The 15,430-nt window shown below is 36.1% G+C and overlaps 2 protein-coding genes and 1 pseudogene across 2 annotated transcripts; 2 read left to right on the forward strand and 1 right to left on the reverse strand.

The window, feature by feature from the left end:
• The first annotated feature begins 889 nt into the window (after positions 1-889).
• LOC107467284 (auxin-responsive protein IAA32) lies at positions 890-2,113 on the forward strand. The gene is made up of 4 exons (XM_016086327.3): positions 890-1,105; positions 1,277-1,489; positions 1,573-1,681; positions 1,781-2,113. The coding sequence occupies exons 1-4, from the start codon at positions 961-963 to the stop codon at positions 1,860-1,862; spliced, it is 549 nt and encodes a 182-aa protein (XP_015941813.3). The 5' UTR covers positions 890-960; the 3' UTR covers positions 1,863-2,113.
• Positions 2,114-2,955: 842 nt separating this feature from the next.
• Positions 2,956-5,918, reverse strand: LOC107467501 (receptor protein kinase-like protein ZAR1). Its single transcript, XM_016086619.3, has 2 exons — positions 4,105-5,918; positions 2,956-3,991 (listed from the first exon to the last, which is right to left on the reverse strand). Exons 1-2 carry the CDS (start codon positions 5,582-5,584, stop codon positions 3,336-3,338), a joined length of 2,136 nt encoding a protein of 711 aa, XP_015942105.1. The 5' UTR covers positions 5,585-5,918; the 3' UTR covers positions 2,956-3,335.
• A 4,193-nt stretch (positions 5,919-10,111) lies between these two features.
• Positions 10,112-13,880, forward strand: LOC107467477 (uncharacterized; annotated as a pseudogene).
• Positions 13,881-15,430: the final 1,550 nt, after the last annotated feature.

Raw genomic sequence — 15,430 nt, forward strand, 5'->3', positions numbered from 1 at the left:
GCTGTCATATAATGAGTTCATGAATATATCTTATCCTGCTGAGACCCCTCCGGCATAGCTATCAAGATCCTGGCCGGTAGACGCCAGCAGGAACTCTCCTTCGGCATTGCCATCAGGGAATGAGCCTGAACTAACTATATTATTTCTCAAATCTATCATCATGTACAACAAGTTCATTGCTTTACTATCATTGGTATTGTCCTAATTCAACTTAATCTACTATAAATTTGTACTTAAGTATCATTAATAACCCTACATTCTTCCATTGCAATTGTGTATCTAATAAAAAGTAAGAAAAGTGGAATGCAGCCAAAAACAGGCGGTGTGGGATGTCGGTGTTTCAACCACATAGTTGTTCCCTTGAAAAGTGGCAGCCCTGCCATAACTGAAAACAAATATTCAAATGTGAGCTTTAAGACTATACCTATTTTCACTATGTATTTTAAGGTGCTTCGGTTGTTCTTTGACTTAATGTTGATATTAAAATTGTACTGTCATGGTGCTTATACCGAGGTGATTAGCACCAGGATTTATAATTATTTACCGATAATCAAGTCTACTTTTATTACAAAAAGCTTACACTTCTTTTGTTGGGATATTTTGAAGATGGAATACATATTGACATGAAGAGCCTGAGGCTCTCAGCAAGTGTAGCAATGTGAGGAAGCAGAATCCGGAGAAACTTACTGTTAGGATCAATTTGGCCATGCCTTGTTCTTGTGCTGTTTTGTTTTTACCTTAGTGTTCCATGTTGGCGGTAACAGAAGATAAGCTTTGTGCATTTAATGATTGATAATGGAGAAACTTTCCTTGTCTTCCATGTGCTCTTGGACATGTCATTTAGATAGTTACTTAGTTTCATCACTCAGATATTTTACTATAAATAGGTTAAGTTCTACCTTGGTCAGCAACACCTACATTTACCGTTTAGCTATTTTAAGTGAAGCAGATATCATCACTATGGATTCAAACACATCAAGCTTTCTTTTGAACTCCTCAACTTTTCACTCAGTTTTCTACCAAGACAAACAGAGTGATGACATCATTGATCTTGGTCTTAGCCTCAAAACTGTTCAACATGAGGCTTCACATTCTTCTGCCAACTGTATGTTTTTTTCATCCCCTTATATTTTTTTAAATTCTTTCCCCTTCTTTTTCTCATATTCATCATCATTAACTTGACCAACTAATAAAGGTTTACAGTTAAGAGTTTATTTTATTTTATAGTGAGAGATGCTTCCATATGCTGATATAATGAAGTTATGTTTGGATTTAGTGTATGATGATGATATTATGGATTGGCCTCACTCTAATCTCAACCTGAAGAACTCAAGCAAGAACTTTGATGAAGAGATAGAGGGAGTCCAGAGCAATGAGAGATGGGCATATGTGAAGGTGAATATGGATAGGGTTACAATTGGTAGGAAAATTTGCATACTTGATCATGGAGGATACTCAAGTCTAGCTATCCAATTAGAAGACATGTTTGGTAGGCACATTCAATAATGCAGCACTTGCATGATTTTGTTTACTTTTTTATGTTTACATGAATTACCTTGTTGTACAACTCAGGAAGCCAAAGCCTCTCAGGTCTAAGATTGTTCCAACCTGATTCAGAGTACTCATTATTCTACAAAGACAGAGAAGATAATTGGAGGAGTGTAGGTGATGTGCCATGGAAGTAGGTTCTCTCTTCATCAGATACACTAAAATTCCAAAGTGCATGGCATATATACTAATGGAAATTCTAACTTTGGATTTCACTTCCTTTTCTTTACAGAGAGTTTGTAGAATGTGTGAAGAGATTAAGGATTGCAAAAAGGAATGCAGGCCTTGCTTCCTGTTCATCCAGATACATCTAAATTTTGTGTCATTCCTCATGTTGGGTTTCTTCAGTAGAAAGAAACCAAAACTATCTTGATGACCTTTTCTTTTTCTTTTCTTTTCATAGTTCCTTGATAACTTTATGTTTAGTTGGTGTCTTTCCACATAGAATGTGATGGAATCAGCTTCACTAGAAGCACATGGAATGTTAGAGAATAGAGAGTAAAGCAAGTACTTGATGGAAAATTCTCAAGGTGATTGATTATTAGCATTCATGTGGGCTATTACATATAACACCTTTCGTTTTCTAAATTTCAATTAGTTCACTTTATGGACCCTGGTGTCCACAGTGTTATAACAAATCAATGCCTAGCAACCAGCAATGATTCTCGGGACAAATTGTTGACTATGACAGTCACATATTTATTTGATCATTTCCTTACATTTTCTCTTCACTAAGATAATCAATTCAGTTAAACCATAAATCAAAACACAATTTTATTTTGAGCGTTGAATTCACAACAAATTAACTACCCAAAACACACAGGATAAATGATATTGCTGTCCCTATCAAAGTCAGAAGAATAATAACACCAATTTGTAGTAAAATCCAAAATGACAGCTAAGATTTTTTCCTACATTGATGGAATTTGTTTCCCCAAAATTTGCGCCACATGGTTTGGTATCCCAAGTCCAACAACATCACAAGTCACAACTAACGTTAAAATCATAGAGTAAAATTTATGAATGATGCACTAAGTTTTATTATTTGCATTATATAGCATGGTCTCAATATAATTAATACAAAACTCTTGTAAAATAGTATCATATCATATCCTAGAGAGCCATGCTAACTTGCTAAGCTAATTTTGAACAGAGTGTAGGGATTAGGTACTAGGTAGCTTGACTTTTAAGGACTCATTTGCTTTGTCTTTTGCTACTCTTTCATCGAAATATTCTTTTTTAACATTATGCCAAATGTAAATTGAGATAGAACTTAGAACTTGGGTACAAAAGAAGTGACAAAATGTAAAGTGTAGTTTGTGACAGATCATGTATGCCTTTTATTTGTACGTCAAATCAGTTGCAATTATATAATTAATTACAGATATACAAAACATTATTCCTAGTTTATAATTTTCCGTCAAATCACGTGCTAAGACTAATCTTTCACCAAAATATTGGGTGACAACAAAGGTTGAGACATACCTAATAAAACACAGGCTCAGACCTAGTCACTGGCCTAATAAAAGTTTAATTAGCTCAAACAAAATGATCAATAAATAAATAAACAAACAATGAGAAAAATATTAGAGAGATCAATGATTTTTTCCTCAAACAAATTGCTTTATTTCTTTACTAGCTAGTACTTCAATCACAAGGGCTTCTTCATACTTCTAGCCAAACCATTGAAAATCCTAGCAGATTGAAGACCTTAAACGAAACCAGAGTGTTAAATTAAAAAGAGAAGCAAAAACTTAAGAAATGAAATGCATTCACAATTTCACAGCTCAATCAGAGGATACAGATAATCTATCCAAAGCATCAAGCACATGCCTCATTGTAGGTCTCTTTTCAGGGCTGCTTTGGACACAAGCCATTGCAATCTTCAACACTGCAATTATCTCCTCTTCCTTATCTGCCTCCTCAGCTAAATATGGGTCCAACACATCTGAGAGTGGTTTCTTCTCCTCAATGCAGAACTGAATCCATTGAACAAGGTCCATTTCCGAGTTACCAACTTGCACAATTGGTAACCTTCCGCTGATAATCTCCAACAAGATCACACCGTATGAATAAACATCCCACTTCTGTGATGGCTTCACCACTTTTAGTGTTTCTGGAGCCTGATAACCATTCCCCAAGATATTAGGTGTAAGTTCTATGGACAAGCTCCTTTGTCTCTCTTGCGGCTTCTCAGCGGCCACTCGGCTGGATTGCACGGTTGGGGAACCTCCGGCAATATTTGCAAGGCGCCCGAGTCCAAAATCAGATATGTATGGTTCCATGTTATGTCCAAGAAGGATGTTACTTGGCTTCAGGTCTCCATGAACATACTTTTTGGGGCTAAACTCATGCAGGTAGACCAATCCTTTTGCAGTTCCTTTCATGATTTTCAATCGATAAGACCAAGATAGCGGTCTGAATGTAACTAGTCCAGGCTTCCCTGAAGTCATCAAATGCAACCAAATAGCCAAATGAACAATGTGTCAAACCATAAGTAATTGCAAATTGGTATTGAAGAAAATAATAAAAAGGTTTGTCCATAATGAAACTTACCATGAATTGCAGCAGCGAGGCTTCCATTTGGTATATAATCATATATGAGAAGCTTCTCATCAACAGACCAGTAATAAGCTCTGAGAGTCACAATGTTTGGATGTCTCAACTTTCCTATTGCCTCTACTTCGGTTTGGAACTCTTTGAACCTTTGAGAACCTCCCTCCCCCAATCTTCTCACCGCCAATGCAAGCCCGTCTTCAAGCACCACTTTGTACATAATTCCAATTCCACTCTTCCCAAGAACAAAAGCCGATGCCTTAAGAAGTTCATCCAAATCAAAGGCCACTTGGCTATCTAATGGAACAAGATCATACTGCTCAACATGATCAGACAGGGCTTCGGATTCGTCCTTTCGGAAGCAGAAACACTCTTTACTACTTCCTTTCCTCCCCTTGCTAACACTAATAACATCCTGGTCCTGATCAAAACCACAAACCCTTGAATAGCAATAAGAGAACAGAAGACCTAAAAGGCAAATTCCAATCACATCACCCACAACAATGCCAACCACAGCACCCTTAGTTAACCCTTTGTTTTTCTCACTCTTCCCAGAACCATTACCACTATCCTGAGATGAGTCATTATGAGGCATGAACGGGAATGAGGAAGGTGAACTAGCACCTGGAGTGTCAGGGGCACATGAATTCTTCAAAGGAGGGCCACACAGACCAGGATTGCCAATAAAAGCAGTTGGTCCTCTATTCATTAAAGCACCATTTTGTGGTATTGGACCATTCAAATTGTTGTAAGTAAGATCAATGTAAACCTTCTCAGGCAAGTTACCAAGGCTAGCTGGTATTGAACCACTAAAATGATTATGAGACAAATCAACAGTTCCTTCAAGGCTAGTTAGATTACCCATGTCTGCAGGAATTGAACCATTGAATTGATTGAAAGAGAGGTCAAGTTTCTCAAGAGAAGAGAAACTAGTACCAAATCCAGCAGGCAAAGTGCCAGTGAAATTGTTTCTACTGAGAACAAGGGTTCTGAGCCTTTTGCATTGGACAATTGTAGCAGGCAATGACCCATTGAAGGAATTTTGTGACAGGTCAAGAGTTTGAAGGTACCTGAGATTCTGAATCTCACTGGGAACAGACCCAGAGAAGGAATTGCCATAAAGCACCAAACTTTGCAGCCCCCGAGCTTGAAAGAGCTGAGGAGGCAAGGTTCCAAAGAGCTTGTTGTTCCTGAAGTTGAGATGGCGGAGCTGGGAGAGAGATCCCAGAGCTGAAGGGAGAGAACCATAAAGTTTCCTTTTTGGGATGCTAATGGAGACAACAGTTTGGTCCTTGCAGGTAATCCCATTCCATGAACAAGGGTTGTCATGGGAAGAATTCCAAGTGACCATGGAGCCTTGTGGGTCTTGAAGGGACTGCTTAAGCGTCAAGAGCACATAGCCTTCGGCATTGAGGGAATTAACAAGAGGTGCAAGAGAGTTGCAGCAAAGAAGAAAGAAAAGCAGAAGGAAAGGGGACATGTCCTCCAACTTAGTGACCGTTGGAGCAAATCCAAGAACTTACACAAGAAAAAGCAAGGAAGAAGAAGAAGAAGAAGAAGAAGAAGCAGCAGCTGGTTGAGGGGGGTTGATTCTGTGTTGTGTGTTTGTTACAGAGAAAAGAAAAAGGTAGGAGGAAAGCAATGTGGTGTGTTGAAGAGTGGGAAAGCAATGGAAAAAAAGAAGACTTTTTTGGGGTTGGGGAGTGCAGAGAGAGAGAGCTGCTAAGTTTGGTGACTACTCACTAGAGTGCCAGCACGGACAACTCACGCGATACCTTTCTATCTTTATAGTTTTGTATTCAATTGGATTCTTACTCCATATATCTATCAAATTTGTATGAAAAATGCTTCACGTTTTGAGCTTTTACATGTCTGTGGTCTTCTGGTTAGGGGACTTGGCACTTGTTACAATGCATGGAATGGAGTAACAAGCGTCTCATTGCCCTTTACAGCCCAAGGTCATTATAACAAGAAGAATAAACAAATATTATTGGCTGCGTTCTACACTAAAATCGCTTAAATACACAGAATTAGAGATCCATCAAACTCTATATGGTGGAAGGATGCAATAGAGGGGCCAAAATTTAAAACTTTAGGGGACCAAACTACAAATTATGTATAATTTACATGTAAAATCTGAAGATGGCCCCCCTTTAGACGAACAAGGCTCTGCCACCATTGTTATAGCTTATACTTATTTAAAATTATCAAATATAGTTGTTAACACTTAACACATTTAACAAGATAATGCTTTGCGTTTTTTTTAACAAGATAATGTTTTATCAAACAGAGGTGCCTACCCCCTACTCCTGTGGGCTTGGCCCTTTTCTGTTTGTCGTAACCTGTCATCTATCAAAAAAACTAGTGCCTTAATACCACACACTACACTCCAAAAGTCCAAATAAAAAAGTGGGGAAACAAAAGCGAAAAAGCTGTTTTTACCAAAAAAAAAAAAAACGAAAAAGCTAAAAAGTACACTTATATATACCACCATGTTAACCAACTTGGGTTGGTCGAGTGATCAGCTCATTCGTCCGCTTAAACAAGTGTCGAGAATTCGAACCCCGTCTTGTGTATGCAACAACCCATTAGCCAGCGACAGACCCTTAAATGGAACTCAGATCCGCGACGGATTAGTCCTTAACCTGTCGGGTTGGGGAATACCATTTGAGTAAACAAAAAAAAAGGGTAAAGCTCAGTATACAAGCGATTAGGGCTTGTAATTATTACAAGTTCATTAACACCTAATCCACCAAAACGTGTTGCAACTCCTACGTCACTTACACGCGCTATATTCACGCGTTTCACGTTTTTTTTGTGCCTCTTTTTCTTCTTCTTCTTTCTCCGTGCTTCCTCTTCCTTTTCCTCTTCCTCTTCCTCTTCCTCTTCTTCTTCTTCTTCTTCTGTGTCTCTTTTTCTTCTCTTCGTCCCTCTTTTTTATTGAAATTTCTTCTCCTCTTTTCGTTTTCTCTTTCTCCTTCATCAAAATCACCAGAAAAAACGAAGAAACATTATTCAAGGTACGTTTCTTGCCTTCTCTTTCTCCTTCTTCTTCTTGCTACACGTTCTTCTTCCTCTTCCTGTTCTTCTTCTTCATTTACGTGCTTTTCTCTTTGTTTTCTTTCTTCGTTATTCTCGGTTTCCATTGTTTTTTGACATCAAGCTCTGAAATCATTTTTGAAGAAGAAGAAGCAGCAGCAGAAGATGAGGAGGAAAATGAGAGAGAGTTCTGAATTATGCATAAGGTGTACTTCAACGAATTTTAGGTGTATTTCTTAAATTCTTTGGGTGTATTTCTATAATCCTTTGGGTGTATTTCTGTAATCCTTTGGTTTATTTCTGTAACTGTTTGGGTGTATTTCTATAATTCTTTTGGTGTATTGATTTCAAGAAGAAATATACTGTCTCTCCCTATATTGGGTGTATTTCTTAAATCCTTTGGGTGTATTTCTTAAATCGTTTGGTTTATTTCCTGTAACTGTTTGTGTGTATTTCTGTAATCCTTTGGGTGTATTTCTATAATCGTTTGGGTGTATTTTTGTAATCGTTCGGGTGTATTTCTGAAGTTCCATCATTTTCAAAACAATTTCAAAACTTGGGTGTATTTCTTAAATCCTTTGGGTGTATTTCTGTAATCGTTTGGTTTATTTCTGTAACTGTTTGGGTGTATTTCTGTAATCCTTTGGATGTATTTCTATAATCGTTTGGGTGTATTTTTGTAATCGTTCGGGTGTATTTCTGAAGTTCCATCATTTTCAAAACAATTTCAAAACTTGATTTCAGAAACCATAAAAATCGAAAAAAACAGAAGGAGATCGAAGGCAAAGAGAGAACGCTTTTCCATACAAATCATACAAGTCATTTATATTCACGCTTCTTCTTCTTCTTCTTCTTCTGCTTCTTCTTCTTCTTCTGTAATGCGCGTATTAGGCCCATCTTCTTCTGCTTCTTCTTCTGTAACGCGCGTGTTAGGCCCAACTTGTAAGACTTGTAAACAAAAAAGATTTGTTAAAATCCGCAACAGAGGTGTAAATTTAATTTTTTATCGGGTGTATTTATAGTCTGTGTTTGAGTGTATTATGCAGATCTCTATGCAGACCGTCATATATGGGTTCCAATCTATCTGGATCACCACTTCATATTATAATACCTGTAAATCAGACATTTTGAATACACCAGAGAGAGTTTAATTATGGAAAAAAAATTTACCTATAATTGGATCAAATATATTTACACCATGTGTTCAATTTCTTACAAGAGTATATAACAGTTACATTAATCAGTGACAATATCATTAGAATCTATCTGACAAAATGAACTCAATAACAATGAGGATGGCCTGGACAGTCTTATTGCATCACTTCTCCTCGCTCATATTTCTGAATTTCTCACTCAACAGATGGGTTGCACACTTTAGGTCCTTGATTTGCTGTAAACAAAGCAAAATTAGAGTTAGATATATTTCTATTATGAAAAACTGATTTGATCGAAGACATATATTTGTTCTTACATTTTTTTCAGCTTGGTTTTTGCCTTCCATTTTTACTGCAATGAAAAATACACCCATAGATATCAGTCAGATACACCCATAGATCAACCAATACACGCAAATCGATTTTATAAGTATTTAATGAGATCAGTTCAAAATGATGTTCAATTGACTCAAACAACGATAAATATACAAGCTCTAGCAATATTACAATGTCAAGCAATATACACCCAAGGACAAGCAATATTAGGACAGTTGCAACAGTTGATTATATTACATGATATGGGTTCAGGAATATACACCCAACAAATTACGCCGTATACACCCAACAAATTACGCCGTATACACCCAACAATCAACCATATACACCCAACACATTACGCCATATACACCCAACAATCAACCATATACACCCATACAAATTACTCCATATACACCCAATAAATTAAGCAATATACAGCAAAAAATTAGTTACGAGAAGAACTAGAACAAGAAGAACAATAAAACCTATAACCACTTTGAAGAACAGTAAAACCTATAGGAACTTACAAGAAGAGTAAAACCTAGAATAAGAAGAATAGTAAAAACAGTGATATGAGATTTAGAACAAGAAGATCAATAAAACCTAGAAGAACATAGAAGAGCAGTAAAGCATAGTTCTTCGATTTCGAAATCAGAAACAGAAATGTGAAAAATGTACAAGATGAGTAAAACAATAACGTACCTTGAATAATATTTTGTTGATGGTTTCTGCTATTATTCGCGACGAGTTCAAATGTCTCTTCAGTTTAGAATGTTGCTCGAAACTTTGTGGTTTGTGTTTTCTTTGAAGGAGAAAAGGAAGAGTTAGCCATGACGAGCGATTATTCCGAAGAGTAACCGTTTGAATGACGCGCGTGGGTTGACGCTCCATTCAAAGGGAGTTAATGCACGTAGACAAGTTATTGAATTGGGCTAACTTGTAAGACTTGTAAGCCTTTTTTGCTTGTATGTGTAGCAGACCCCAAAAAAAAATATACCACCATGTTACATATATATTAAAATTAATTATTAATATAAATTAAATAATTTTTGTTTAGTTTTTAGCTAGTAACCTCTTGGTTCCATATACTTTTCCTTATAATAATCATCCATACACATAATAAAATAAACATCTGATACAATTATTGTTCACATTGTTTAATATATTAATATTATTTTAAATTTTATTATTTAATTTAGTTAAACTTAATTTATAACAAAATTTAGATATATAATATTATTCTTAATATAAAATACTATATGTGATAAATCAGCTGCATATTAATACTCGTAACACTTTTGACTTTTTTTTATAAAAATTCAAATACAATTAACTTTACATAAAATTAATAATTAAAAATAATAAAATAATTTAATTAATTTAACTCCACGTGAATTTTATTTTATTTGGCCATATCTTAATTTTGAGTATGGCCTTAAATTTGGAAGGGTCAAGTCAACATGGAATTAACTGGATAGGTTTCCCGATGCGAGAGTCAACCTCTCAACATAGCAAACGGAGGACGTCGTCGTTTTGAGAATAAAATGACAAAAACGACAGATGATAGTTTAGTTGCGATGAATTGAAGGTCAATGCCGCTGGAGAAAATGACGGAAGTTTGCGTGCGAGTGCGAGGTGCAGTTGAAGCCATTCATTCTTGTCCATACCAAACCGTCCTTTACCTCGCTGGTGGAGCTTCTCAGCTTCTCGCCTGGCTGCTATCAGTTCCAGGTGCTTCAAATACCGTCCTTGAAGCTCTGGTTCCTTATTCCAGGATCTCCATGATTCAGTTACTTGCCAAGGTCCCTTCTTTCATTTCATCCCTATTCTTCTTCTCTCGCTAACCTACTTTTCTATTTCACTTTTGTTATCTAATTTGTTAAGTATTTTCTTTTTGTGTAGATTCCATCCCAGTTTTGCAGTCAACAGACTGCTGAAGATATGGCTTTGTTGGCTTACAATCGTGCTCTTAAGCTCTCCAAGCCAGGTTTTTTTTTAATCACTTCTCTGATAATTATAGTGTTTGTGGCAGAATTCGATGAAATGTTGCTTACAGTTATGAACTAATGTATTATGCATTTACTTGTTGGTGATTAGGATCCCCTGTTGTTGGTGTGGGATTCACTGGTTCTTTGGCTACCACTCGTTCTAAACTTGGAGAACACAGGTATTATCTAGTTTTATATACCATCTACAAAAGTGATTGATCAACATCACTATATCTTTATGCACCTCCTGAATGGTTCTTTTATCTTGTTTATGCCAATAAAATGAATTATGCAACACACAACCTATTGTAATAGTGTAATGAAACTAACCCAGAAGACAAGCTGCTGGAACCTTTTTGAAGCAATTAAATATTGAAGTTTAGTTCTCACTTTTCAAGCCAGTAGTAGACTGCACAAGTTCAACAATTTGCAAAATACTATTATCTACTACAACAGAAATAAGTTGATAAAGCGCCAACTTGGTTTGATATTAACACATGAACAATGATACAATGCTTATGTTCTACCACATTAGGCTTATTATTAGACCACTTTAGCTTGCTGTCATCTAGCTGGAGGACTAGTACCATCTGAACTCCTCCTTTTATGTTCATTTCTAGATTTTATATGTCGACAAGAACCGCTGACCGACTTTGGATTTCAGGAGTGACACTTACTAAGGTGTTGTTACCCATACCCTCATCTTTGTTCTCTATGATGGGTCTTAACATAATATAAACATGTGATAATCACATGGTTCAAGTGCTGATTTAGACTGACCCACAAACTTTCTAATTTAGGGACTTCATACTAGAGAAGAAGAGGACAGAGTTTCCAGTCAACTTTTGCTCAAGGTGTGTTAAAGGTGTGAAGAAAAGTTGTCATTTTTATTGTTGTTTATTTGCAGTTATGAGTTGTTTATTTTCTTTTATTCATTTTTATTGTTCTTACTTTTGGAGGTTATGCATAAGAATCTTGGAGTCTAGATTTGTCTTAAATTTTTTTTTTAGTCGGTTTTTTGAATCTTCTGTTTGTTTCTAGGCTATTGCAAAGGCATGCAAAGTTCCAGCGACCTCTATCCCTGATTTCAGTGAATCAGTTGTAACTGAAGAATGTGAAAAGCAATTCAATGAAGAGCAAGAGTTAGAACAACTTATAAATGGTCAAATAGGCTTTAAAATCTATCCATTTTCAAGTGGTACGGTTAAATGTTTCAGGTGTATCAACATTAATGCAGTTAAGATTATATTCACCTCTTTTATTGGTTATTTTTTTAATCTTTTGCTTTCAGAGATACCAGCAGAAAGGAAAATAATTCTACCCGGTTCATGGTATCTACTTCAAAAAATGACGTAGTAAGAATACTTATATGCAGCGTTTGTGGTGATGGCTATCCATGCTTTGAACTATCTGCTGTTAATGCAGATAAACCCCCATTATCAGTGTCTCAGATCAAAGATCGTGTCAAACAATTTGAAAAAGTTGGTGAGATTATTTTTTCCCTCATATTGGTTCGAAGTGCACAAGTTTTTGGAATGGGCTCTTTGGCCTTTTTATTTGCTATATAATCAGTTCTACTACTCAAATTGTGAATCTAATATCACTGATGCACCTCCGTTTTGGAAGATGGCATATATGCTCTCCACTTATTTTATTTTACTTGTTACATACTTATATGTGAACTTTTTTTATTTGTCTATGTTTGATGTTCTGCATAAAGCCATAATGACTTCTCTTCTTCCATTGCAGGAAAGACAGTAATTATATCCAATCAGCCTTTTTTTTATAAGAAGGCCGAACTTTTTCCGGGCAGTGCTTTTGTAATTGGTGCTGACACAGCTGTGAGACTTATCAATGTATGTATGAAATTACATTAATGCTGACATAAACTTCGCAATGCAACTTGCAGTATATGGTTCATGTGATATTCCTGAAACTGACTGACTTTTTTTTAAACAAATTGTGTATGTTTTTTTAAGTAAATTTGCGACATATGTTGTTTGAGTTTTGTGTACATCGAAATTGCTATTTGTCCTTGGATAAACTTTGAGGTTTCAGGTGTATAAGTTGAGATAGAAGAATGACTTTGTGAAAGTTATGTGAGACTTCAAATATATAGAGCGAAATTTAATATATCTAGACAGTCTTTAAAGTTGACATATATGCGCCATTGGCGTTGGTGAAGTGACGAAGAATTTGGTTTGGCAAAGATGTAGCAGAGGTTACAGTAGTTTAGGTTAAATGGGATAAGGTAAAGGGGTATTTCTTCCAGCCATGTTTTGATTAGGACCACCCAATGAAGCAGATAGGGTGCTTAGCCTACTTGGTTGTAACTTATTTTTGATATCTAAGTCTTGTGAATATCCTCTTGAAAATAATTAAAGTTCAGTTAACAAATGTAATTATGTATTCATAGAATCAAATGAGTAGCAAAGAAGGAAACAAATGAACATAGGAAGAAAGAACAGTAGACGGGGCATTTGCTATTTTCCATGTATTAAGGGCAAATAAGAACACTGACGTTACCCTTACCTAACACTCAGTTTGTATGTTAGTTATAGAGTAAGTGTGCTCTTCTGTTGCTTCAATATATTTTATTAGCCAAACTCTTGAAATTTCTTCATCTTACTTACCCTCGCAGCCTAAATATTATGATGGAGACTACAACAAGATGTTGAAGATACTCCTAGGTTGTAAAGAAACAGGATGTACCTTCGTTGTGGCTGGTCGGAATGTAGATGGTGTTTTCAAGGTATCACTTCATATATCTCTAATCTTGACATTCTTCTTTTTCACCTTCAAGTTTTTTGAGGCTATTATATTGTGTGGTGCAACAGGTTCTTGATGATATTGATGTTCCAGAGGAACTGAAAGACATGTTCATCTCCATTCCATCTGAACAGTTCCGCATGGATATATCCTCCACTGAGCTAAGAAAACGAAGTGGAATGTAGAAATCTTATTGCTAAAAATAAACTTTTGTATAGTCCAGAATGAAATCACTTACCACAATGAAGCATGAAACTGTCAGAGTCTACACGTTACAAGTTATTTGTGTGCATCAGACAAGTACCTATTTGGCTATTTCTCATGTAAGACACCTATCTAGCAGAGTCATAGAGACGTGTCTGTATCACTGCCCATGTCTTCGAATGGTTGATGACTTTTTACATACTACATATTTATCTTTTGGGGTTTTCTTTTTATAGTTAGTACTTGATTGTTAAAGAATTTTAAAAAATAAAATTGCTGTTATGTACTTATGTACTTATATTCATTGCATAATTTGCATTGAAATTTCTTAAAATGTCTATTTTTCAGTCAGATTTTAATCATTGATTCATTGTTATATAGATTCATCAGTTTCTGCTGGAACAAAAAGATTACAGTAGAGAGAATAACAAGACTTGGCCTTGTACAATCATTCACGGTGCCTCATATTAAGTATAATAGTATATTATATTTTGAAAAACAATGAAAAACAATAAACAAGCATGCATGGTTGCATGCCTCCTTCGGTTCAGGCTGAGATATCATATGAAGAGGGAACAGTCAGGTTCAACCACCACAGCCTGCACCACAGCCTGCACCACAGCCGGCCCCACCGCACCCAGTGGTGCACGCTGAGCCATTCCCATAGTTGGCTGCATCGGCTCTGGATGATTTTTTGGGTACTCCATCTGCACAGAACAAGATGATAACTGCAAAGAGAGACAGGGTTGCTAATATAGCCCACAACAGAAAAACCAGTCTTCCAAGCTCTTCACCATAGCTGTCACTATCACCTTGACCTTGGTATCCTGTGTATTCCATCTCTTTCCATAGCCTCACCATCTTTCTATGAATCTCCTGATTCTATGTGCAAATGCAACCCAGCTTATAAAAGGGATAATTGCTGTTCTTCGAGAACTATGAAGAGGTGATGAGAAAAAGTCTCTGATCTAAGGATATGGCACAAAGGAAAAAGAAGGTGAATGATTATAAGGATTTATCCAGTTGACCTAGTTGACTCACATGAATAAAAATGTCTGCACCTTTTTTTTTTCTTGGTTGAGGGTATCTAATTTTCCAGCATGTGTGTGCCAATTATGTGCACGTTGGTTTGCAGTGGCAGACTGGCAGGGTCTCCAGTTAAATCTTATCCTGTAGGCTATATAGCTAACAAAAAAGTGAACGACCAATAGAATAAAGTCCTTCTCTTTGCTAAAATATCAAAGCTTTCACATTCATTTATTGCCACTTGTCACTCCAAAATTTGTTGACAGCCAACCTCAACCCTATTTCGCAGATATCTAAAAACTCTCTTTAAACCTAACTGTTTAATTGTTTGGTCAGATACCTAACTGATTTATTCCTGTTATACTTAAAACCAATTGTACGGAAATTTGTGCGTAGGTAGGACTATAACTGAAAAAGATTAAAAGAGGGAAAAAATAAGAGAAAAAAGGACTTGCCTTTGGAAATGTTCTCGTGCGGCAAGCTTTGAGAGAGGTATAGGTTTCCAAAGAATGGCGGCTGTGGGTCAAAAAGAGTGAAATAAGTACAATACAATTCAGAGTTAATGAGGTACCTTTTACAAACTTAGGGTTTTGTATTTATAGAGGGTGAGTGATTGAGATATTTTTTTGATATTTTGGTAACCACCCTCAATTTGTTTCGATTTAGTTTTGTTATAGTCTGAAATTCTCTAAATAGGTCTCAGTCTTATTTATTTTATTCAAATTCTGCTTTATAAGTATAATTAGGTCGGGTTATAGCTAATGGATAAGAAAATAAAAAGATATTCAAGAGCTTGCAAATACAAGTAGCACTACTAATCCACCGATA

Source organism: Arachis duranensis, chromosome 9 (assembly GCF_000817695.3).
Source record: "Arachis duranensis cultivar V14167 chromosome 9, aradu.V14167.gnm2.J7QH, whole genome shotgun sequence".
Taxonomy (NCBI): Eukaryota; Viridiplantae; Streptophyta; class Magnoliopsida; order Fabales; family Fabaceae; genus Arachis; species Arachis duranensis.

Bases quoted from the DNA above. Each gene is read 5' to 3' on its own strand.
- LOC107467284 (XM_016086327.3), top strand. From the start codon at position 961: ATGGATTCAAACACATCAAGCTTTCTTTTGAACTCCTCAACTTTTCAC. The intron at 1,490-1,572 runs GTAGGCACATTC...TGTACAACTCAG, and splicing joins CCAATTAGAAGACATGTTTG to GAAGCCAAAGCCTCTCAGGT. The intron at 1,682-1,780 runs GTAGGTTCTCTC...TTTTCTTTACAG, and splicing joins GTAGGTGATGTGCCATGGAA to AGAGTTTGTAGAATGTGTGA.
- LOC107467501 (XM_016086619.3), bottom strand. From the start codon at position 5,584: ATGTCCCCTTTCCTTCTGCTTTTCTTTCTTCTTTGCTGCAACTCTCTT. The intron at 3,992-4,104 runs GTAAGTTTCATT...TGATGACTTCAG, and splicing joins CCTCGCTGCTGCAATTCATG to GGAAGCCTGGACTAGTTACA.